The sequence below is a fragment of the Cotesia typhae genome, unplaced genomic scaffold (genome assembly GCF_013202065.1).
Source record: "Cotesia typhae breed Kobodo isofemale line unplaced genomic scaffold, CoteBio_Ctyphae contig_10, whole genome shotgun sequence".
NCBI lineage: Eukaryota > Metazoa > Arthropoda > Insecta > Hymenoptera > Braconidae > Cotesia > Cotesia typhae.
Window position 1 is genome coordinate 16,297 of NW_027423710.1, and position 26,408 is coordinate 42,704.

At 26.4% G+C, this 26,408-nt stretch overlaps 3 protein-coding genes and 1 pseudogene across 3 annotated transcripts; 2 read left to right on the forward strand and 2 right to left on the reverse strand.

Moving 5' to 3' along the window:
- Window positions 1–916: 916 nt before the first annotated feature.
- Window positions 917–11,555, forward strand: LOC141537869 (uncharacterized). Its single transcript, XM_074259098.1, is given in 23 exon segments — window positions 917–1,244; window positions 6,844–6,974; window positions 7,049–7,144; window positions 7,253–7,391; window positions 7,485–7,526; window positions 7,529–7,615; window positions 7,618–7,986; window positions 8,156–8,515; window positions 8,518–8,698; window positions 8,701–8,860; window positions 8,929–9,005; window positions 9,008–9,135; window positions 9,137–9,154; window positions 9,221–9,328; window positions 9,431–9,525; window positions 9,614–9,680; window positions 9,750–10,102; window positions 10,216–10,348; window positions 10,507–10,537; window positions 10,540–10,753; window positions 10,839–10,909; window positions 10,912–10,964; window positions 11,051–11,555. Coding segments are annotated over 22 exon segments (3,045 nt in total). The 5' UTR covers window positions 917–1,244; window positions 6,844–6,894; the 3' UTR covers window positions 11,234–11,555.
- Window positions 11,556–15,125: 3,570 nt separating this feature from the next.
- On the forward strand, window positions 15,126–16,138 carry LOC141537948 (uncharacterized). The gene is given in 3 exon segments (XM_074259198.1): window positions 15,126–15,161; window positions 15,348–15,575; window positions 15,578–16,138. Coding segments are annotated over 3 exon segments (678 nt in total). The 3' UTR covers window positions 15,992–16,138.
- A 136-nt stretch (window positions 16,139–16,274) lies between these two features.
- Window positions 16,275–19,020, reverse strand: LOC141538478 (proton-coupled zinc antiporter SLC30A9, mitochondrial-like). Its single transcript, XM_074260003.1, is given in 17 exon segments — window positions 16,275–16,582; window positions 16,651–16,702; window positions 16,704–16,762; window positions 16,832–16,871; window positions 16,873–16,926; window positions 16,928–16,957; window positions 17,024–17,133; window positions 17,136–17,342; window positions 17,344–17,385; window positions 17,387–17,569; window positions 17,674–17,812; window positions 17,901–17,961; window positions 17,964–18,020; window positions 18,085–18,170; window positions 18,271–18,457; window positions 18,526–18,640; window positions 18,643–19,020. Coding segments are annotated over 17 exon segments (1,845 nt in total). The 3' UTR covers window positions 16,275–16,537.
- A 1,332-nt stretch (window positions 19,021–20,352) lies between these two features.
- Window positions 20,353–26,254, reverse strand: LOC141538024 (uncharacterized; annotated as a pseudogene).
- Between the last annotated feature and the right edge of the window lie 154 nt (window positions 26,255–26,408).

The following is a 26,408-nucleotide window of genomic DNA, read 5'->3' on the forward strand; positions in this document are numbered from 1 at the left end:
TTTATTGATTAAATTATTTATTTTTATCAATCATTCTTAAGCCTCCATAAATAATTATGCAATTACAAGTTTTAAAATTACATTAAATTATATGAGAATTGAGTAATAATAATTACTAAATATTAACAACAATTTTTATTATAAAAATAAAATTTGTTAAATTATTTGTACTTGCGGTATCGTTTATATATTTTAATTGATATCATATATATATATATATATATATATATATATATTTACTACATTTTTGCGGTATCCGGTCGATAAAAAGAAAAGCTCGGTCACGAAAACCTTACGCGTTTGTAGGTAGCTGAAATATATCCTACATTACAATATTGCTAACTTTATCGAATGTTAATTAAAAATAAATAATGACTTCAAATTCCGATATTTTTAATTGTTTTGTTGTAAAAATAATTAAATTAAATAAATTTGTCAGCTTATGTAATAAAAAATCAAACGAAAAATGATTAAAATCCCCAAATGTTAATTTAAATAGTACAGCCTTTATTTAATCATACATTATATTAGTATATCAACATTTGAATTATTAATATATTAATAATAAAATCTAGTATAAAAAATAATATATGTAAATTCAATTACTTAGTATTTTTAATGTAAAGTAATAATAATATACATATACGTATACACGAACTAGTAGTAGCAGCAGCAGCAGCAGCAGCAGCACGGTGTAATTTCGAGTTCTGCGGGTCGACTCTGCGACGGCGCTTTATGATATGCCAAGTATATATACATTATATATTATGCCTCCTTGTTTTCTCCAGGTTTGCTCAGTCCAGTGGTAGCAAGTGATAGTAGCGGCACAGTCTGGTTTAAATAAAAATAGAGCCAGTAACCAGTCGTTGTTGTGATACGAGCGAGCGAGGGTGGGTCATGTGAGCCCGTAAAGATCCGCGCACGCGAAATAGACGAGATAGACCCCATTAAACCACGGTCATTCATTATTTTTTTTTTACATTTTTTTTTTATTTACATCTAAAACTCTAAGTAAATAATACCAATAAATAATAAACATATTTAAATTATTGAAAAATGATAATAATGTATGGGAAAAATAATGTGAGTAGAAAAATTGGGTGGAATAAAAATTCTCGTGATTATTTGTGTCACCACGCTTGGCAGCGACTGGTAATCGACAAAGTCTACTGTTAAAACCCTAGTCTAGAGAAGGTCGACTAATAAACAATCAACACACTGGACATTTACTCGATATAGTCGACGTAAGTTATTTTTTTCCACATAATATTTTATTAAATTTGTATAAACATTAATTAAGATTTATTTTATAAAATTTTAGGATTATTTTATAAAAAAAATTATTATAATAATAGTAAGAACAATAATATTTGATTTTAATCAAAACAATTAAAGGAAGTGGTATAAGAATCGATAATTGTTTAAAAAAATGTAAAATAAAGTTAAAGAGTGCTTAGAATGCACCTTGACCTTTCACCTAGTGGATGACAGAATAAAGGAAAGAAAGAAAAGAGAATAATAATAATAATAATAATAATAATAATAATAATAATAATAATAATAATAATAATAATAAGAAGAAGAAGAAGAAGAAGAAGAAGAAGAAGAAGAGGAAGAAGAAAAAAGAAGATGATGATAAAGAAGAGATGAGAGTAAAGCATCAAGAGAATCAGTGGGAGTCGACATTCTCGTGAATGGGTCGAGGACTAACACATACACATACTATAATACATCCGCCTCTTTTAACATTTATAAATATTATTATTTTTATTATAATCCTAGTTATTCATGTTAACCTGTATTGACTGTATTTAAAAAATTTTTTTAAATTCAACCTTTATTCTATCTTATAGTCATTTTACATACCTTTATTTAATTTAATATTACAATAAAAACGAAAATCATAAATAATTAATTACTAACGACAAGTTTCAGGTCTTGTTCGACACAGGTTTCGTTGTTAAATTTACTTTTTTTTTTCTCGCGTATCGTCAAGTTAACTTATTTACACGGTAAAAAAGAGTCATGTTCGGTCAGCTCTAAAATCTATTACAGCATTTTTAAAATAATTTTATTATATTGCAATGTACATCAGTCATCCATTACCGATATTCTATAGTGACTCACTAGAGTTTTGTATGACTAAAACGTTTTTTACTACTTAATGGAGTAAAAAAATTATTTTAATCAAAATATAATCGGATTATTCATATTGCAATGATCAAAACTTTTAAAATTATAAAGAAATTGTCTGATAAACAAGGAAAAATTACTTAATATTTTATCTTATCAATTGATATCATCGATATTAATCGAGATTTACTTCAAAAAAAAAAAAAAGTAAAGATATTGTTTTTATTATTATTATTATTATTATTATTATTTTTTTTTTTTTTTTTTCACGCGATATCTCTACTCGGTCACGAAAGGTAAAAAGAAGTCTAAATGGCATGAACGACTAGCTTGGAAAATAAACTTCTGAAAGCGCTCAACCGAACCGTACATCGATAAAAATAAAAATAAAGAAATAACGAAAAAATAGGATAGATATTGTTGACGCTGACGTTAACGGTGATCTGAGCTTTCTCAGCTTTTTCAGTTTTTATGATTTTTATACAATACTTTTTTTTTCCGAATCTCACTCAATGATTGGCGCAATATAAGCAACCGAGATAAAAAATAATTAACTTAATTTAAGAGATAAATTCTTAAACCGAGTGAAATTTATTTGAATCAAAAATAATTTCCTAGAACAAGAATTTTTCTCTTTGATATAACTCTATTTTTTTTTTTTTCTTTTTTATTATTAAAATTTTTCGATATCGTTAAAAAAAATTATAAATTATAAAAAAATAATAAAATATCAAAAGACAAAGACTTGATTAAAGTTATAACTTTTCTAATAAATATTATATCGACAAATGCTATATCGATAAACTTTTTAACTTTTTTAGTTGAAACAAGAAAATAAAAATTTATTAAAAGTTTACTTTGAGACTTATATACCAGAGTATTCATATCACTACACGTTATATATTAAGTATTTATGAGATTACCCGTTATAAAAGTTTTTTTTTAATATATGTATGTACTTTGATCACTATAAATGTTATATACTTATTAAGAAGTTTATTTTAATTATAATTTATAATAAATGATAAATCTATAAAACAACATGAAAAGGTATTTTTGTACCGAGTAATAAAATAACTCTGATTGATGGAAAAAAAAAAATTTGCCTACGGAAAAAAAAAAACAAAATTAATCGAATAGAGTGTAGGCGTTTTGTTTATAAGTACGTAGAGTTTATTTATTTTTTTGTTGTATTATGTATTTTTGTATAGATAAACTTGAGTAAGCATTAGCAATAATATTACTAGGCTCGGAACCGGAAATTAACCTGTGAATAGTTTGAATTTATATGTAGAGTATAATTGATGATACTATACATCGTTCATCGTTCATCGTTGATCACACACTAAATATTATACATATATGTATACTGTTAATTGCCAATCGATGATGTTAAAATACAGAGCTCCTGACTCCTATATATCCTATATATATATATATATATATATATATATATATATATATATATATATATATATATATATATATATATATATATATATATATATATATATACACAAGGATGATATCTTTAAAGCCAATTTAACGATTGTAATAATAATAATAATAATAATAATAATAATAATAATAATAATAATAATAATAATAATAATAATAATAATAATAATAATAATAATCAAAAGAGAAAAAAGAAAAAAAAAAGAAATGAAATAGATATTTTTATTAATTAGTGAATAGCTGAAAGCTGAAAGCTTGCGGTATTGGATTTACGATCGATTTGTATAGGTAGTAGATAGATACCGAGTACTCTACAGACTACTCTGTGCAACGACTACACGTCAGTTATACTATTGAATACTCGATGTCTGATGCACGCATGACTGAAACTTTCAGTTATTGACATCTATTCTTGTACAATAGTTAATTAACAATTGTTATTGATACTATAATGAACTTATAATCATTAAAAAGTTTTTTCTAGGATTAAAATTATTATTATTATTATTATCATCATTTTTCACTCTCAATTAATTATTGTTGAAAATTGTTAATTAAATATAAGACAGTTTCGAGATATTCAACTTGAATAACTTTTAGTTTTGTTTACAACTAATTTAAAACTAAACGATAAACTTTACCATTTACAAATTGACAATTAAACTTAATATTTTTATTATTATAATTATTTTATATTTATAAAAAAATAAGAGAGTTGATAATTTTTTATTTCTTAACATTCTAACAAGTTTTGTAGAATTGAGGAATGTTTCAAACAATTTTAAAATTTAATTTAAAAATTTAAAAACTTGCATTCTTAAATATTTATTTAAATATAAATTTTAAGTAATTAAATTAAATTTAATTGTTTCTCTAAAATTAAGAAAAATTTAAGTGTAAAAGTAAAAAACCAAATGAAATAACTAAACAAAAAGACATGACAGGTTCGTGTTGAGAGAACATTGACCGCGAGCAGTTGAATAAAAGTTAAAGTTTAAATAATTTTTAGTGTAATATAAATACTGAAAGTATAAAAAGATATTATTTTATTCAAATAGTCGAGGATTCTCAGGAATACCCGAGTTTTCTCAAACACCAATGCGCCTATGCGCCATCTGGCAACAATCCATAATGCCTTTCTTCTTTTTTTATTTTTATTATTATTTATTTTATGCATTCATTACGCCACGAACAATCCCTACTACAACTAGGTATATATATAGTATTTTTCAAGCTCTTGTTCAGCAACTCTTGCTTCCTATTTTTAATTTTTTTATTTTATATCCTTGTTGGTATTTTCATAATTTTTAATTAGTATTTTAGTATTTTAATATTTTAAATATAATTTTACAATAATATTAATAAAAATAATTATTATTATTATTTAAAAAAAAAAAAAAAAAAAAAAAAACCAGCTAGTTTTAACTATCATGTAGTAATATGTAAAATATATACGCATTGATGCATCATTTTCAATCCAGAAAATATAAAGGAATAAAATAGGTCAGGCCATGGACGAATTATGAATTGTGAATTATGATCATACCTATCCAGCCAAAACAATTGAAATTAAATCTGGTCAAGGTAATATGTATAATGCTTTATTTTCCCTTTTATTTTTATTTTTAAAAGTTTTAGACAACTTAAATAGATTTAAAAAAAAAAAAAAAAATTATAACATACAAATAAAATTACATGAAACTTATATATTTTTATTAAAAATATGTAAATAATAGATTAATCAGCAATGTGATACAGTATTTAAGGTATTCAGTGCATTAAACACATAGATATATGTATGAGTTATTCCTAAAGAATTTATGTAACATTGTGATGTCAAATTTTCCGGTTAAATTCATCAAACATTTTTCCTTTTAATTAATTAAATTTCCCACCAATATATTCTATAGAACGTGTGATTATTTCCAGATTTTTCATCGCACTTTATTATAAATGTTTATAAAAATTTTTAACATAAAAAATAAATTTTTTTGAATGAATGAAATTGCTGATCATATCACAAGACAGACAAATTATTCTTACAATAGTAATTATTATTATTATTATTATTATTATTGATAAAAATGGAAGCTATATCAAATACTATAATCGTCGATTGAATTCCCAATGCCAATACATGCTGCAGTAAATAATGATCAAATCTGATAAAATATACTTGAAGATGTAAAATCGTTTAAAAAAATTTATATTATATATATATATATATATATATATATATATATATATATATATATATATATATATATATATATATATGTTTATTATAAAATTATAAATATTTAATTAGTTATGGTTGTATTTTAAATAATAAATATAATTGAATAAAATATCTGTATTATTATATATAGGTATATGAAAAAAAAAGAAAAAAAAAAGTGAATGACGTTGCAGGGTAGTGGAGGCTAAAATCCAGCGCAATAATTGCTACCATTGTTTATAGCCTTGAGATGGAAAAAAGTGAAGATGGCTTTTTTTGTTTCATTTGCATTTTTTTTTTTTTTTTTTTTTTTTTGGTAAATTTAACGTCCCATCTAGTATGCTGCTCGATACTAATTTAAAAAAATATATTTGCATGTCTAATGCGGCTACTACGCGTAAATATATTTAGTCATTCATATAAAACATAATTTATAACATATTTTTCAACAAGTCAATATTAGTGTGAAAAAGTTTATTGAACTTTTTATGGAGCAGACTATACAAATATTGTCAATGAACTTAAAGCCTTCGGCAGAATGCTCAGTATTCTTTAGCGCTCTATTCATCACCAGATTCATTTATTTTTCCTCAAAATAATGCTTTGACTTTTAAAAACAAAATAATTATTAAATAAAGAATAAAGAAATTTATATATTTATTTATTTAGAAAAAATTTATCTTTGTTTTATAATTACGACTATAGTTACAATACGCTATAAATTAAAGAGGCTTCTAGTCAAAAGTGATCTAAAAAAGAGTAAAAAATATAAGATAATATAAGACTATATGAATAGCATACATAATGGTAAGAGCTTTCAGAGCACAAGTAGACTTAACCAACTAAACCAAGTTAAAATCAACTCTTGTTTCATGACCTCTCATATGTGTCAGATACAATGCCATCCATTCAATTTTTTTTTTTTTTTTTTTTTTTTTTCTCTTCAGTTTATCAGCTCATCACTAATAAGATAGAGTTTGATGATGATGATGATGATAATAATAATCATAAAAGATTTTTTGTTTTTGTTTCAGCTCTCAAGTCGGAAAATTATAAATAAAATAAAATAATAAATTTTAAATATTATGGGCTGGGTAATAACAACATTAGGAGTTGCCTTGGCGCTTGTTGTTATAGGAGGAGCAGCTTTGGTCTTTTACCGAAGGTTTTTTTTTTATTTTTTTTTATTTTATTATTTATATTATTGATAAATGAATAATTTAATTTATAAAAATGCAGGTATGGTTTAAATTGTAAATGGAGCACACGTAACATCTGGAGCGTGTGTGAGGAGTGGCGTCAAAGATTGTCATGGTTGTGGGCCCCACGAGAAGAAAAAAGTATTTAATATTTTAATAACTAAAATATACTGATAGAAAAATTTATTAAATTTTCATCTGTTGTAAAAATCTAACTATAAATCAATTTGATTTAATTGAAATTAAAGGTAGGACTTGTGAAAGCTCAACATCCAACAGCTCAGACTATCCCAGGCCTATATCGACAGTCTGGTGGTAGTACACAGTCTCACCATCTTTTACACAGCGACAGTGATCTGAGATTGGACGCTCAAGGAGCTTTTTACCCGGTAAATATATAATAAATAAATTAAATAAATAAATAAAATAAATATAATTTTAATTTATTTTAATGGTAATATTAAATTTGACTATAAAATAGATTTGAAGCAGTAGATCGAGACCTTCATCCTCCACTGGGGGAGGAGTTGGATGTAATACAACAATGATTCCACCGCAGCCTCTGAGACCAGCACCCCAACCAAAACCGACACCCCGGCCTCGACCTTCTCTCCTCTTCAAACGCACAATACACCTGAATATTTACGGATGCAAAATTCTGGAGCAGCTCCTTTAACTCCACCACCAATACCGCGTCCAGCGGGTGCTCATCACCGGAAAGATCCCAATGATCGGAATGGATCTGTATTTATTTTCAAAAATGAAATTCCTAAAATTTACAGCCAATACAACGGAAGCAGACAAACTGCTACCGGTATCAATGGCCCCCGCCTTCATTTAGTTATAATTTACACACTAAATCTGTACCTGAGAGTATTCAAACGAGTGGTTGTGGTTACTCTATTAATAACCAAAATTATGAGCCTGCAGCAAGTGATGAACATGAAAAAATTAACCTTTGAGTTTCAATGTGATAGTGTAAATAATATTAAAGAGAGAATAAAAAGATAGTTATCATCTCTGTAGGAATAAATCGAGAAACTCCAGACACGGCTAAGCTTAAATATGGAGTTTCAATTTGTCAGCTCAATGAATATTCTATTCAAAAACAAAATTTACAACAACAGCAGCAGCAGCAGCACAACAGCAACAACAACAACAACAACAACAACAACAACAACAACAACAACAACAACAACAACAACAACAACAACAACAACAACAACAACAACAACAACAACAACAACAACAACAACAACAACAACAGCAACAACAACAACAACAAATTCGACATAATATACATTCGAGAAATGACTCAAGGGGATCTTTTAATAGCTTCAATTTTACCAATTCAAATTCATTTATTGAATCAATATACGGGTCTGAGGCTATCACAAAGTTACTGCAAAATTCTCAAATTTATTCAAGCCAATTGATAAAAAATGACGAAATTGGACAAAATATTGAAATGACACCCTTGAGAAATTCAAATATTTTTCCGGATGACAATTACGGATTGACATTCATGGAAATTCGAAAATTCAAGGACTGCAGAGAGTCTCACAGTACATTCAAAAGTTTGCCAGACGTACCAAATTACAATTCACTGGTGATCAAATACACGATGATCCAAACACTGAAGATGAAGGAGTCCTAACACCGGGTGACAACGATACACCTAGTCCTGTTCCACCCCAGCTCCGCCAGATCCATCAAATCATGATCCTTCACTCCATAACAAGTCTACCAGCAGCAACAGCAGCAGCAGCAGTCCCACTACCGGTGAGAGAATTTTTAGCGCTCTGAGGTCTGTTACATCTCAGAGCTACATTGACGCTTCCGAATTTTACAAGTAAGTACTTAATTTTAATTTTAATTTTAATATAAATTTTTTTACTAATTTAAATTTAAAATTGACAGCTCAGTGCTTTCCTCAGCTCAGCAAGTTCCAATGCTAACTTTCCCCGGAATGATACGATCTAGCCTTAATTTAGAAAAAATCAAACGGTAAACGGTATACAAGATGAAGTTTCAAATTTGTACATTGATGGTGAGCCCGCGGCTATTGGTATTGATTGCTCAAGACGGACATCCGACCTTTACAGTCCGGAGCTTAATTTGGAAGCCTCATCGGACCGCGCAAGAGGTAAAATAGTGAAAATAAATGAAAAATACTATATATATTTTTATACTTACTGGTGTTTGATTTTAGGTCTACAACAGTCTCCAAGATCCCCCTTCATCGCCACTTCTTTTGAAGGATCTTAATCAAGAACCGTATCCTTATATGTCTGATCCTAGTTTTACCAGAACATCTGAGGTATATTTTATTTTATATTAATTAATTAATTAATTAATTAATTAATTAATTAATTAATTAATTAAATCGAAAAAATTAATTCGAAATTTATTAATTTTTTAGGATATATTTAATAGTATAGAACAGAGAAGAAAAAGTATGGAAAGACTAAACGGATTTCATGATTATGTAGAGATGGATGAAATTGATAATGTCAGGTAGACATTAAAATTTAAACTCTACTATCAAAGTTAATTAAAAGTCTCTTTGCGTCAATTAAATTAGTGTAAATTTTTTAAGTAGGAGGCGAAGCAGTAGCCAAGACCTTTATAATGCTCTAGAAGAGGTTCAGCTACAGAGAAGACTGTCACAAGTAAGTTTAATGTATAAATATTAAAATATTAAAATATTAAAAAATAAAATTTTATTTAAAAATAAACAGCAACTGATAGAAGACTCGTACGGATATTCAAATTCAAATTCAAATTCGTCAATAGATGTTGAAGAAATAAGTTTAAATGGTAGACGTAGTTCGCAAGGGCCGGAGCCAGAGCCACCACCTGATGAAACAAACTTAAAGAGAGCTATAAGTTGTGAAAGCGTTTGCTCAGATACAAGTGTTATACTTGGAGATATTGAACAAGTAATTGTTGTTGGACTAATTTGCGTTGGCCTAGAGTATGAACGGTGGGGAGGACGTGGAGCTGACATCGAGGGTGATCTTGTTGTTAGTGTTCTTGAAGCGAGAGATCTGATTGCACCTGATGGACAACCTGCTCAAGACACTCTTGCCAGGTTATTTTATTATTATTATTATTATTATTATTATTATTATTATTATTATTATTATTATTATTATTTTTTAATAAATACTTATACTTATATTTAAATTGATATTTTTATTTTAGAGTATGCCTTCTTCCGGATAGACAAACACATGTACAAACCAGACTTTATAGAGGATCACCTTCACCAAGTTATCAGGAAAAATTTTTATTTCCCCTTGATGGAGGTCCAATAGGAAGGACTTTATTAGTAGAAGTAAGCATTTAGTTCGGAATAAGTTAAAATAATCAAATTATTATTATTATTATTATTATTATTATTATTATTATTATTATTATTATATTATTATTATTATTATTATTATTATTAGAGTAGATAAAATTAAGTAATTAATTTTTTTTTTTTTTTTTAAGATATTTTCAGTAGAAACAAATATGGGGGTGGAGTGTTTCTTATTGGTGAAGCTTCATTAAAATTAGGACCAGCAGCTCGACCACCAGCTACAACCTGGCTGCCTCTTGTTTCTCCAGGTCTACCTGTTCCTCGTTTGGGTGAACTTTTGTTTTCATTAAGCTATTTACCAACTGCCGAAAGGCTCACTTTAGTTGTAGTAAAGGCCAGAAATCTTGACACAAATAGTCCAGTACCAGGGATTTATTTGTTAAAGTAAAGTTAACATAATAGTTTATTTTTAAATATATTTACTTAATTTTTTTCTATTTTAATTATACTTAATTATATATAATTTTAAGGTGTACCTGCTGCAACAAGGGAAAAAAATACACAAGAAAAAAACCTCTGCTAAGCGAGGTGAAAAAGTCCAACTTTCAATGAGGCCATGATTTTTAACGTGCCTGCTCATACTCTGCAGGTAAAGATTGCTGAGACGTTAAATTAATATATAATAAATCCGGATTTATATTTAAATTAAAAATAAAAAATAAATTACTATTACAGACAATTCAATTGAGACTGACTGTAGCTGAATTAAATTCCGATACTACAACTAATTGGAAAGCATACTCCATAGGTCACGTTATAATAGGTTCTAATGCAACTGGAAAATCATTAACACACTGGCGACAAATGTTAACAGCTCTTCGGCGCCCGGTTGTTATGTGGCATCCGCTTAGAAAATGATTATTTTGTTTTTATTCAATCAATAATGAAAGTAATAAAATTCAATACCGGGCAAGTAGATATACTTTTATTTATTTATTTATAATTTATGATAAGTCTCATAATTTAAATTATTATTAAAAAAAAAAAAAATTGTTCGATAAACAAAATCAATTTATTAATTGATCACAACTCTCAAGTATTTTAATATGTTTATCTTAATTTTATAACCAATCCATAACACTTCTGTGACAAATATCAATAATTCATCGTTGCAGAATATAATTCATATTATATTTTTAATTTATTAATATCATATTACAGTACTTAAACTAAATTTCTTGTACTTTACAGACTGAAAATACTTAATTAAAAATTTTTCATAATTATCAATAATATCCATTGATGAAAACCAAAAGTCCAAATTTTATGCTTATTTTAAGCCTATTAATTGATATTATTAAAAAATTAATAATGTTAATTGTAAATTATTAAATTCCATTGGTAGTTAATTTATTGAAATATAAATTTTAAAAAATTGACAAGACGATAAATATTAATAAACGTAAAAAAATCTAATAAAAGGTATTTATGAGATGCCAAATAATTGATTGCAAACAAATATAATAATTGTGAAGAAGAAAAAAACAAAAAAAAGTTAAATTTACCATTAAAATGTTTATTATTTAAAAAAAAAAGACCATTGTGTCACGAATGTTGTTGTTTTCAAAAGGAATTTTAACGTTTGTACAGAGTTTATTAGCAACGCATTATTAAATATGAAAAAAGATTAAAAAAAAAAAAAAAAACTAAAAACAATACAATAAATTTTTCTAATTAACGCCATCATCAACTATTACTACTTCCATTATTTATTCCATAATTTAAATAACAATTGTTGTTGCTGTTGTTGTTGTTGGTGTTGTTGTTGTTGTTGTTGCTGTAGTATAACTGTGCGTAGCCGTTAATAATTTTAAAATAATAATGAAAAAAAATTATTATTTTTAATCTCATAATACGCAACTTCAGTACCATTTACATTGTTATCATTGTTAATAATATGTAAAATGCTAAAAATTTTTTTAGCTAATAATTATTTTTCACATTGTTAAATAATTTAATAAGAAATATATAAGTTATAATGCTGTTTAATTTGTAATTGTTGATTTCTTCAACAGTACTTGACTTAAAAATTTCAATTCTGCCCATAAATCAACTACCAACTATTAATTACTCATTAAATAAATCATTAAAAAAATGAATTACTTTCATTATCCAACGGCTTAATATATATATATATATATATATATATATATATATATATATATATATATTGAATCAATAACTTATAAATTATAATATAAAATTTTTTACATACTATTGTTACTTGAATTATTTTCATTAATTTAATTATAATTAACTATACCTGCATATTGTCTATTACTAAAAACTATATTATTATAATCATTTATAAACTTTGTTACCCCAATGAAAAAAATTAATAAATAATATAAATATTATCAAAATTTCATATATAAAAATATAGTAATTAATAATGATAAAACATTTATCTATCATATATTTATAATATAATTCATTGAAATATTGAAATACTGAGCAGAAAAATGACATAGTAACTTGATTAAAAAATAATGTAAAAATATTTATATAATGAAAATGACGTTGTAAGGCACTGTTGCAAATGTAAGCCCAAATAATTTATCTAATTATCTTCATTGAGATGAATTTAATTGATCGCAGCGTTATTTTCATAAAATTTTTTTCTAAAATATTATTATAATAATTATTATTATTCAGCTAATTGGATTTAAAGGATTGATTTATTGATAAATTGATCATTGTAAAGAAAAATTACTGTCAAAATTGTACTTGAAAAAATCTAATCAGTTGCTTCATTAATTAATTAATTAATTATAATAATCGTTATCTTTACCAAATGATGGTTATTGAACTATAAAATATATAAATGTATACATAATAATAATCATCAATAATATTAATAATACTGAAATAAAACTAAACATTTATTGATTGAATGAGCTGAATATATATGATATACATATAGAGAGATCTGTTGATCTTGATTGAAAGCTTTTAAGGCTTCAATTATTTAATGATTGATAAATATATAGCACAGTGGAGTATGTTTAAACAGATGGAGAATGTAATGAATATAATACGACAAAGATTTTTAAAACGAGATAAGAATGATGACAATAATAGAGCTAACTAACTCTTTTTTTATTCTATTTTTTTTTTTTTTTCCCAATAATTACTATTTAATTACTCACAGAAAAACAAGTGGAATTGAATAAAAATGCCACACTTACAATAATTAGAATAAGTTTTGTTATTATTTATCCAGCAAATCACTATTTTAATTCGGCACAACTATTAATAAATTTATGTTATTTTAAATGAAAAAAAAAAAGATATTTAAAAATGAGTTGAAAAACATAGCTGCCGTATGAATGCATGATTCATAATAAATTTTAATAAATAAAAAAAAAAAAAAAAAAAAAGATATATTGTATAACATTTAAATTGTTTGATATTTTTGTTACGCCTCTCTGTGATATGATATGGGCACATTCACAATACTCTGTACATTAAACGCATTGATCTTTGTAATATCTATAACGACGATATTTGAATAAAAACTTCTTATTGATATATAATTAAAAAATTTTAAATGTTACATATGCTGAAATGATTTTGAATGAATATAGGGATTATTATCAATTGTCATATTAATAATTAATAATTACAAGTGGAAAAATATATAACATATTGGTTTCTTTCTTATTGTTAAAACCTTTTTCACTTGAAGTATATATATATATATATATATACATATAATGATATTACTAAAAAAAAAAAAAATAGAACGAATTTAATAGCCTGTAATTTTTTAATTTATTTTTAAATATACATTATTGTAATGTACTTGCCATTGATCTATTGTATTCTACTATTGTAAAATGTAAAGGTTTTCAAAATTAAAATCATTAATGGTATTAATGATAAAATAAACAATTTGAAAAAGAAACTTTATTAACGTACATTAATGATTTAATTAAATAAAACAAATAAATATTTTCATTTAATTAATATTATAATATCGTAGTATACGTACAGAGATGATGGGTTCTGGGAAGTAAAAAACATCATCACCGACTTTGACACTCCTTATTAAATAAAGACCACAATAAATTCCTAAAATTTCTAAAATTATTAAAATTGGGGCTTTTCCGTCCACAGATATTCTTCGATCTTGATTTTCCTATACTAACAAAATATTCTCATTGTTTTTAATGGCTCTAATTTATCAATCTTTCCAGTTTCAGAGGATTTACACATTTAATTATTATTTTTGATATTATTTATGTACATAATAAAAATGTTATAATTAAAATTATGTACATTACAATAATTTAGAATTTTAGCGCCTTTAACAGCTCAAAGTGGCGAATAAATAAAAAATTTTTTTTTATTTTATATGTATATATATATATATATATATATACTATATCTATCTCTCTCTCTCTGTATATATATATATATATATCTCTATATATATTACATTAAATCGCTGTTTGTATATCGGGTTTTGTATATATTAAGTTAAGAAGTTAACCTCAAGCTTATTCAGTATTGAATTTATTTCTCAAATATGTACCCGTATCTATTGTATAATTGTGTTACTTTCACGTGTAAGCAAAAAGTTTTTGTGACAAAAAAATATCTATATAAATAATAAATGCTTAGTACAGAACCATTTAAATTAATTTTTCACTCTAAAAATTAATTTAAAAAAAAAAAAAATATTTTTTAATTTTTGAGATACTAAATTGGAGTATTAAATTAAAAATGGACTTTGGATCAGAACCCGATGGCAATTTATGTCAACTATGTAACTCTGCACAAGGTAAATACTTATCCAAGGTGTAAAGAAAAGCATTGTATGCTCATCAGAATGTTACAAATTAAAAATCCCATGCCGAGTGTTCGGAAGAATTTTATGAAGAATGTGTTAAAAAGCTGAACTTAAATTAAAAATAAATAACCTGGATGATAGAGGTAAAAATGATAAACATTTTAAAACGTCATAAAGAATCATTATAATGATGTGAATAACAAATTCACTGATAAAGACACTGCTGACAACGATGATCAAGAGGATGAGGATAATAATTCTGTAAATTTAGATGAATCGTTTGATGTGCTTGATTCTGATGATAATGATGAGATACCAGTTCTAGCTGAACGAATTAAAAACATTGATATTAATAACCCAGATGATATTTGGGCTGCATTGACTGACACTGAACGTCAAGAATTTAAAAAGCTATGATTTATAACAAAGAAACCGATAAATTATTACCTAAGTGGGTGCCTTGGTGGTTACGAGGAGTTGATAGGAAACTTGTTACAGAGGTGGTTAATGATTCACCACTCGATTATATTAAAAAAGAGTGTCCAGATTTGATAGAAATTTATCCAATTAATGGAATAGATAAAGCATCTCCATTATTGTCTCACAATCTCGTTAATATTGTTGTCGCTTATGTTGTTATGGTTCTTCATTACAACGGTGAACATCAAGAATCTTTCAGAGAATCGACAGAAATTTTTTTACAATTAAACGATATTATAGGTGGTGATAAAGTATTCAATGATGACAAACCGGCTGCACAGGCGGTAATTAAAAATCTGTCAAACTTGACATACTTCCTGAAAATGGTCAAACTTTATTAGTTATTACTTCTGTAAATAAAATTATTCAAGGACCGATTGACGATAAAATATATTATTTGAAAGCTGTTTTATCAGATCTATATGTTTTAATTGAAAAATTAAATGATGTATTAAAATCAAATAGATCAACTCTGCCTAAAAAATTTCAAATTAATTATTCTAAATGTTGTAAATTAACAAAAAAACATTTACAACTTTATTTAAAAAAAATTCAATACTACTTAGCTTGGGTTGATAAATTTGGAGTGCGTATGAATAAATTAAATTTTGATTAGTTTGTAATTTTTATATAATATTTATTTGTAATCATAATCAACCTTATGTATATTTATAAATAAAATTAATTAAATATAGAATGTTATTATTATAGCTATGAGAATTTTTTTCTATACCATTAAGTTGTATGAAGCAGACAAAATTATAAAATTTTAATGAATCTCTTTCGAATTCAATCATCACACAAGAAGCAATACTATTATTTTATCCTTTTTAAATTAAATATTTATTTACATTAATCACTGTTGAAAATATATTATAGAACTACTTTTATAGAATTTCCAAATCACAGTGCCGTATTTCTGGGTGATTTTTCTGTAACAAATAAATATTTTAATAAAAAATTTTTTTAATAATCAATTATTTTTTTATAAAAAAATTACCTTGAGTTTCAATTCAATTCTATCAATTTCACCGCCTAACATATCAACAATACTCACCGTGTTTTAATAAAAATGGTTCGAGTTCATCGATACTTGACATTTTTTTTATTTCCTAATTAAATTATAAAAATTTAAAAACATATATTTAATTGAATACCGATAACAATAATAATAAACTTACTTCTAACATTGCGGTCAAATCATGTTTATCAAGATAGCTCGGTAAGTTCACGACCATCAAAATCAATTTCAGCTTTATATCGGACAAGATTGTTTCATATCGATACCCTTGACGTCATAAAATAGCACGTACCTGTAGGGGGAAAAAAAAATTAAATAATTGATGATTATAAAATGGTAGAAAAATAATAAACTTACCATAACATCAGATTCAATCTCCGAATTTATTTTATCAAGATTTTCTTGAGGAATACTACGACCGACCAAAGCAGCAACATTTGTATAAATAATAAATGTAGCAACATCCCACCAAGTAAACCACCAACAAGTAACGATCCAATGGCATCGTAAATAGGATTACCAAGATAGGATGTAAGTCCCATACTGCATCCAGCTAATCCAATACCTATAACGGCTGCAAAGTCTTCCATAAGTACAACGTTTACCGATGGATCATGACCCATCAGTACATAGTCTTTAAAGGGTTTATTTTTATCTTCAGCTCCTTTTTTTTATTGAATTAATAGCAACTAACAGAGTTGCTCCTTCGGACAAAAAGGGAACCTGCTAGTACTAAATACGCCAAGTAAAATGATTCCACAGGATTTGGAAATAATATACCATGAATTCCATGATAAATTGATAGCCCAGTACCAACACAAAATATTCCAACGCCTGATATTAATGATGATACGTGTTTCATATTTGTATAACCATACGGATGATCTGCATCTGGATTCTTTTTTTTAGATGATAAAATAAATAAAATTAATAATAATACATAATAATAATAATAATAATAATAATAATAATAATAATAATATTAATAATAAATTAAATTACTTGGACGATTTGTGTATTCCATATGCTAAAAATTAACTGATTAAATGTATCAGCTGCGGAATGTATACACTCTGAAAACATACTGTGCGAGCCAGTATAAATCCATGCCACCAATTTGAATAAAAAATTACTTCCATTTCTTTATTAGAAAAAATTTATAAAATATAAACAATTAACAATAATTGAACAATAAAATTAATTGAATTATTAATTAATAAAATACTTACATAATAACAGCTGTCAATACAACTTTACCTGAACTACCTAACAGCCCTTCTCTTTGTTTAATTTTTTTTCATTACTCACTTCTTTTCGTATGTCCTTCATACGTCTTTTAATTGTAAAAAATATCTGAAAAACAATTTTTAGTTGTTGATAATATTTCGTAAAAAAATTAAATGATAAATTAATTACTTTGTTGATAAGTTTTGTGTACAACTTCTTTTTTAATCCGTTCTTTAATCAAAGCTTCACGCGAGCCCCCACACTTCAAAAAGCTCTGTTGATGGTAATAAAAAAATAAAATAATAAAATTATTAATAAAAATATGTATGTAAACTATTTAAATGGTAGATGATATGAAACAAACCCTCTTACTTAGCTTCAACGTCTTTTCTCCAATAAACAGTTATAGGTGGCTTATCTTCATAGGGTGATCTTCGTTTTGTCTTTGGTAATGATTCCAGATCTGATGGTTTTAATAAAAAATCGACCATTGCTCGTACCGGCGTTATAAAATTTCTTTCTAGTGATTCTGCTGAAAGATCAACCCGTAGTGTTTTCGCTAAAATAAAATAACAATTTAGAAAAATTAATTTAAAAAATATTAAAAAAAAAAAATTAATTTGAAACCTTTAATAACATCTGGATGGATTGCTTTTTTTGCGGCATCACTTTCTATGATTTTATTAATATTATCATTGTCATTTGGTGAGGGAACGGATTCTAAAACACGCTCTTTTAAAAAATTCCTACTTCTTTACTCTTAAATTCAACAATTTTATTTTGTATTGTTGTTTTCAATTCTTGTTTTAATTTATCTATTTCATCATCATCTGATGATGATGATTTATTGGTATTGGATGAGAATCTTGTAATGACGGTACTTGTCTGCTTAACTTTTAAAATTTTATCGAGATTTTTCTTATCACAGACATTTAAATTATTATAAATATTATTAAATAGTAATTTATAATAATTGTCACTCCTAGATCTGAGATTGCTTAACAAAAAATACTGGAGTGGTGTTTTCCTAATAACACTTTTTAAATAATACAATTGATCCAAGTTGTAATGATTTAATTTACAACCAATAATATTCCGTAAGTTACACGTACGGTACAACATTTTAATTACCTTTTTGATTATCTGAAAATAATTAAACTTTGGTAAGTTGTCATTGTTTGTTTATTTTTTTATCAATTTTCATTTTAAGGTTAAAACTATTTTAGTTAAGAAAATACTTAATAAACTTACCAATTACTTGAAATATTAAATTCAAAAATTATTTTTTAAATAACTAATATCAATAATTACAATATTTTCAACTGTTAATAATTATTTATCTAAAATAAAAGCATCAAAAGCTTTTATTACTAATGATTAATATATATAATCTACATGATTTTTTAAACGTATTGTGACATGTCAGAAACTTAGAAACGTCATTTTATATTAGGTTGGTTAACCTATTTCATATGTTCATTATAATTTAATAATATGTGAATAACTAATTAATAATGATAAAAATAAAGTAAAATAATCTTTCAAAAAATATATACATATATATGTTTTTAAAATATACCTTGTCTTGAATATTTTCATTATTAAAATTATAAATTCATTGTTTTTTAATATTTGAACTTAATTTGTTATAAATATTTTTATTTTATTATAATAACACTGTACAATTATTTATTTATTGATGTGAAAGTAGTTCAGTAAAAGACAGCTGCATGTGCTGTATATAAAAACAGCAAGTGTCGTCGTATGATGAAATTTTTTATAAAGATTTCTGATATTACCAGTCTATTGAAAAAAATAAAGAATTTCAAATATATATATATATATATATATATATATATATCTAGTTTATCTGAATTTATTATTTATTTTTATCTCTTTATTATTGGACAAAATTTATTATATTATTATTATTATTATTATTATTATTATTATTTCTATAATTGAAAATAATTAAAAATTTTTTCAATAATTTATTACATTTTTAATTAATATTAATTAGTTTCAGTAATAATGCTCAATGACATAAAATTTTTTCAATTTAATTACACTTAAATAAAAAGTATATGTATCGTATATTTACTACTAATAAAGTTAAGAATAAATTTTATAACTAAATAGATCGACAAAATCTCACTGGAAATTATTTATGTACATATATTTAAATTTATTCACAATTTAAGTATATATAATATAAAGACTTTTTACAGTAGTCTATGAGAAGATGTCTCTTAATGGATTCAATCGATCAACTTTAATTCAGATCTAGATACAGCCATTGTTAAAAAAAAATAATAATCAATTCTGTTGCACCGTGAATTATAGAAATAAAAAAAAGATCTACACACGAGTATTATAAATATGGCAGGACATTGAATCTCCCATATATATTATAATAAAGTTAAAATTTTAATATTAATATTCTGAAACCAATAATTATCTACGCTGAGCTGGAGGTTGGTAAATTGGCTGAGCAGTTCGTTGCTGTGTACGTTTTTTTGATTATGTCCACGATTAGATCCTCCAGCACCGATAGAAGCACCACCTCCACCACGTTTGAATTCTATTCCAGAATTTTTATGTTGATTATGGTGATCATAACGGGGAGAACGACCACTTCGTCGGCTATCAATTTCTGGTGGTACAAAGCTCTGTGAAATGTCTTCAGTAATAGGTATACAATCAACTTGTAATACTTCCTCGTAATTTTTAAATTCCTCAAACTGTACAACGCAGGTACGGATGAAACTGCTGTTACTTCAGCGTTGTAATATTTATTGTCTTCCCAATATTTGGCCATACATTGATCGCCTTTCTTCCAGTGCTCCATGTACTATTTGAATAATTAATATTACTACTATTATTATTAAATTTACTGGTAATCATTGCCGTAATTATTTTTATAATCAGATTGATTTGAATGAAAAATTGAATCATTTAAATTAATCAACACCATTTTGTGGATATTTGTTTAATTCATTTTTATTGTAATTGTTTTCGTATGTATTTAAGGTAAATGTTTTTGGGGATTTGATTCTCCAAAGTTTTAGTATTATGTTGTTTATTAAATAGAGTATTATTATAACTCTGTTTATTGGGATCAGTATCATACTGAGCATAACGATTATCAATTTGATTTTTTGATGATTTCTTTGAAATGGTGATTCATTATCAATTCCCAGTATAATTAGAGTAGTCATATTTATTTGGTATTGACGACGGATTATTACGATCAAATAATTTTTTAATATTACTATCAGTAGTTTGTTGATAATTAAAATCTTGATATTTTGCTTGAGCCTTATTTTTAGAAATCTTGGTGGTTTATTTTGATTAGGAGATGATGTTGATGTTGATGATAATAATAATAAAGATGATGATGAATTAACTGACATATTTGACATTCCATAGGTCAATGTATTGTTATAAATATTATCATTATTTTTTTGTATGTCTTATTGTTATCAGTATTTCGTAATGATGTTTGATAACTAGTACGTCTCACCTTTTTGACTTTTACCACCTCTATTACTAAATTGTGAATTAGTGTGGCATGTCTTGACTTTTATTATTATTATTATTATTATTATTATTATTATTATTATTATTATTATTATTATTATTATTACGACTATGTCAGTTCACTTTCAAATCTAGAATTATTATAATACATAATTATTATTATTACTACTATTAACATTATTATAACTATCTGTTTGTTCAGTAGAGATCTGAGCTGGTAATTTGTCTTCAAGAAAATCAAACAATGATATTTTTCCGCTGCTAGGTTTAGCTTCTTCATTATTCTTTTTTATCAGAACGTTTACTCTCTTGGTTCTCTTGGTTCTCTTGGTTCTCTGGTTTCTCTGGATTCACGTGGCTCTCGAGTCTGCTTGTTGTTTGGATCATTTTTACTAAGCGATTTTAATGCACGATCAACATTATTACGATTTATTTTTTAAAGCATACTCAGCTTGATCTATTGTAAACCCTTGATCAACAATTTTCTGAACAGAATAATCAAGTAATTGTTTCATTACCACCTCCAAATATTTTTTACTTCCTTGTTTGGAGGCTTCGGCAATGGCATCTTGTCTCTGGGCTTCAAATTCACTGTTATCTTTATTGATACCACCACCATCTTTGGTGTCTCCTGCCAAAAGACTCTGAATTTTTTATCTTTGTCAGTGACTTTATTATCTGTTGACCAAATGGTATCCAAGGAGGTGGTCCACCCTCTTCAACAGACCTTACACGTGATATATGATGTCAATTTTCTATTCAATTCCCATTTTTCCATAAGATTCTGAACTCTACCACCCAATACACTCTTAACATCACTTGATTTTAATATAATATCCCGTGTACCATTAATATTCCACCTGATTTACAGCTTATTAGTATTTTAGTTCTCGGTGAGTGTATTTATATTTATATCTCTAATATGATCATACTCTATAGCCTGATAATTATTTTTACCATCTGTTAAGTACAACTTTAGCATACGTGGCATTGAATTTGCTTTCTTTATTTTTGGTATAGCAATACTTTTCGTAATTTTAATATTTGTACAACCAAATTACCTTTTGTTAAATCACCTGTCACCACTTCCTATCTCACGGAGATCCAACTGAAAATTATTTTAAATAAATTCCTAATTATATAAACAAACAAATTATCAGTTATTGTTGTTGTTATTATTATTATTATTATTATTATTATTATTATTATTATTATTATTATTTTATTATTAAATGCTCAGGGGGTTATCCCCGGAGTCCGATTCTCCGAGGGCCCAGCCTGAGCTCCATCCGTTACTACATCCGTTACTATTATTATTATTATTATTATTATTATTATTATTATTATTATTATTATTATTATTATTATTATTATTATTATTATTATTATTATTATTATTATTATTATTATTATTATTATTATTATTATTATTATTATTATTATTTGTTATTAATTGCTCAGGGGGTTTTCCCGGAGTCCGACTCTCCGAGGGCCCAGCCTGAGCGCCATCACATTACTGCTGCACCACTCCACACAACAAGGCGGTTAGTGAGCAGCAGGCCAAATCATTTGCCTAAGCAGACGCAGGGATCCCAAAATGACAGCCCTTTTGCATCCGCACTGCTAGAGACACGGCTGCTGAACTGCAAGCAGGTATCTTCGCAAGTGAAGACACAAAAGACTGTTTCATCCCTCCGAGGACGCCGACAACCAAAAACGACGAGCTTGACACGGTAACCTGGGTACAGTTTGCCAATTTCAAACAGGAGATCCTGATATATCTGGTGTTTGTGCTCTTCTTTGGCCGAGATATTGTATTCGGCTGGGGCCGAAAAACTCAATGACATAAATGTCACGAGTAGCCTTGTCAAAGAGCACAATATCAGGTTTGTTGTGATCATCCGCCGGGTTGTTGCGAATGGTATGTTCCAATAAAATTTTGGAACTGTCATTCTCAACAACCTGCGGAATATCTCCTGGCAGATAAGGCAACACTGGTGATCTCATCGATACCGCAGCTATATCTGAGATGATAATAGAGTACTCGCAGGGGCAGCATTGTGACGCTGTAGTGTAGGCACCTCTTGCCAGCACAGGACATGCCGACAAAAAGGTGCATCAGCGTCTCCGGATGTTGTTTACACGTCCGACAGGACGTGTCCGGAAAGCTGCGCCTGGAGCACCTTTGCTACGGTATTCGAGAGTGTTGATAACACACCATCTTGGCAGGCAAATATAAACCCTTCGGTCTGGACATCAGGCCAGCTGACTTCAAGAAGGAGAATGTCAGCTGGGTGGACAAGCCATGGTCACGGACGTGTTTGAAATACACGCTGTGCATGGACTTGTCCATGTGTTCTACCGAGGAGTTTTTTTCCTCGGCTATCCTGACGACGCTCTTGAACTCCTTTTTCGGGAGTTCAATGAGAGCGTTTATTTCTCCGAGACCTAGGTATTTGCCGCGTAGATTGCTGCCTTTCATACAAGAACGACCCCCTTCCGCGCATTTTCGTGACTATGAACTAAAATTCGCATCAGGAAGTCGTCCTCGTCTGCTGTGAAATTGGCAACCTCGTATGTTAAACCCAGAACCAAACGATCGTGAAGCCGCTCCAAGCTCTGCAATCCCTCTCCCTCCGATGTTCGGGAGAGGTATATCCTGCGACTGATGAGTTAGGGTGCATGCTCTGATTCATATTGATGACTTTGCGGGATTTGATGTCGAGATCTTTCAACTCATTTCGAGGCCATTTCAGGATCCCTAAAGAGTAAGTAGGGACCGGGACAGCGAGCATGTTAGTAGCTGAGACTTTGTTCTTGCCGGAAAGTTCTGATGACCAGATCTTCCGGAGTCTCTAACATACTCACTGCGAAGAGTTGTTCGGACTTTAGAGACGGCATGCATTTGCCGCTCTTCAATCCCCTAGATATCTGTACAACTCTCCGGCGTCTAATTCTCTTAAGACGCTCCCATCCACTACATTCGACATCTCCACCCGTATCAGAGCACTTACCCTTCGCCAGGTGTACGACCGCACACTTGTCCAACCTAAAGACATTCTGACATCTCGTGTGTACTCTGCTACGATGTTGATGGCCGTTTGTAGATGATCTTTGTTGGCACTGTATATCTTTAGATCATCCATGAAACAGTTGGTGAGTGATCGAGTATACTCGATCACTCGGTAGCCCCGCAGAGTACCCACGAGTTTGTCGGAGGGCAACAGATATTGGCAGCAGTGAGATGCAAAACAACAGAGGGCTCAGAGAATCTCCTGAAAGATTATTATTATTATTATTATTATTATTATTATTATTATTATTATTATTATTATTATTATTATTATTATTATTATTATTATTATTATTATTATTATTATTATTATTATTATTATTATTATTATTATTATTATTATTATATTATTATTATTATTATTATTATTATTATTATTATTATTATTATTATTATTATTATTATTATTATTATTATTATTATTATTATTATTATTATTATTATTATTATTATTATTATTATTATTATTATTATTATTATTATTATTATTATTTATTATTATTATTATTATTATTATTATTATTATTATTATTATTATTATTATTATTATTATTATTATTATTATTATTATTATTATTATTATTATTATTATTATTATTATTATTATTATTATTATTATTATTATTATTATTATTATTATTATTATTATTATTATTATTATTATTATTATTATTATTATTATTATTATTATTATTATTATTATTATTATTATTATTATTATTATTATTATTATATTATTATTATTATTATTATTATTATTATTATTATTATTATTATTATTATTATTATTATTATTATTATTATTATTATTATTATTATTATTATTATTATTATTATTATTATTATTATTATTATTATTATTATTATTATTATTATTATTATTATTATTATTATTATTATTATTATTATTATTATTATTATTATTATTATTATTATTATTATTATTATTATTATTATTATTATTATTATTATTATTATTATTATTATTATTATTATTATTATTATTATTATTATTATTATTATTATTATTATTATTATTATTGACTATTATTATTATTATAACTTACATCAACAGCACGTTTTATCAAAAATGATAAATCATTTACTGCTCCAGCATTGCTTACTAACTTAAATCCTTGATCGGATAAATACCTGGTTTTAATTCGGAGAAATAAAAAAATTTAATTAAATTATAAATTAACGAATAATAACAATAAATAATAATACTCACCACCCCTGTTCTTTTTAATTTATCCATTGCCCTTGGTATGTCAATGTTTAAAATTTTTTAAACAATTTTACGATAATTATTTCATCACAAAATTCAATAATCAATGTCAATACTTGAATTTACCAAAAATTTAAGATATCAACGAACAATTGTCAATGATAAATATATACATTTGTCAGCTGTCATACATATTTATTGAATTCGGATAAAAGTTATTAATTGTCGCTAAAAAAATAATTAAAACACTTGGTAATGTTCAAAGTATTATTAGGCAATGCGGATATTGATTATTTATATGTAATTCAATTATATTTTATAACTGCACCTTTTGGTCTTGGTTCTTGGTTAGAACAACGACCATTTGGTAAGATGTTGAAGGAAAATTGACGGAAATTTAGACTTACAAATTGACGTCCATCTACGGTCGTAGTTTGACAGTAAGTTTACTGTAAGACTTAATGTACAAGTTTTGACTTCAACTTACAGTAAATTTGCGGTAGTTTAGTGGACATAACTGAGTATTGAGAATTATGTCACGTTACCTACTAATGAACGATCGATATTATAGAAATCTTTGAAAAATTATAATACTAATTTTCACCGCCAGATAGAGCTACAAATTATTAAAAATTTTTTTAGCAAAAAAATAATATTAGGTGAGCAATT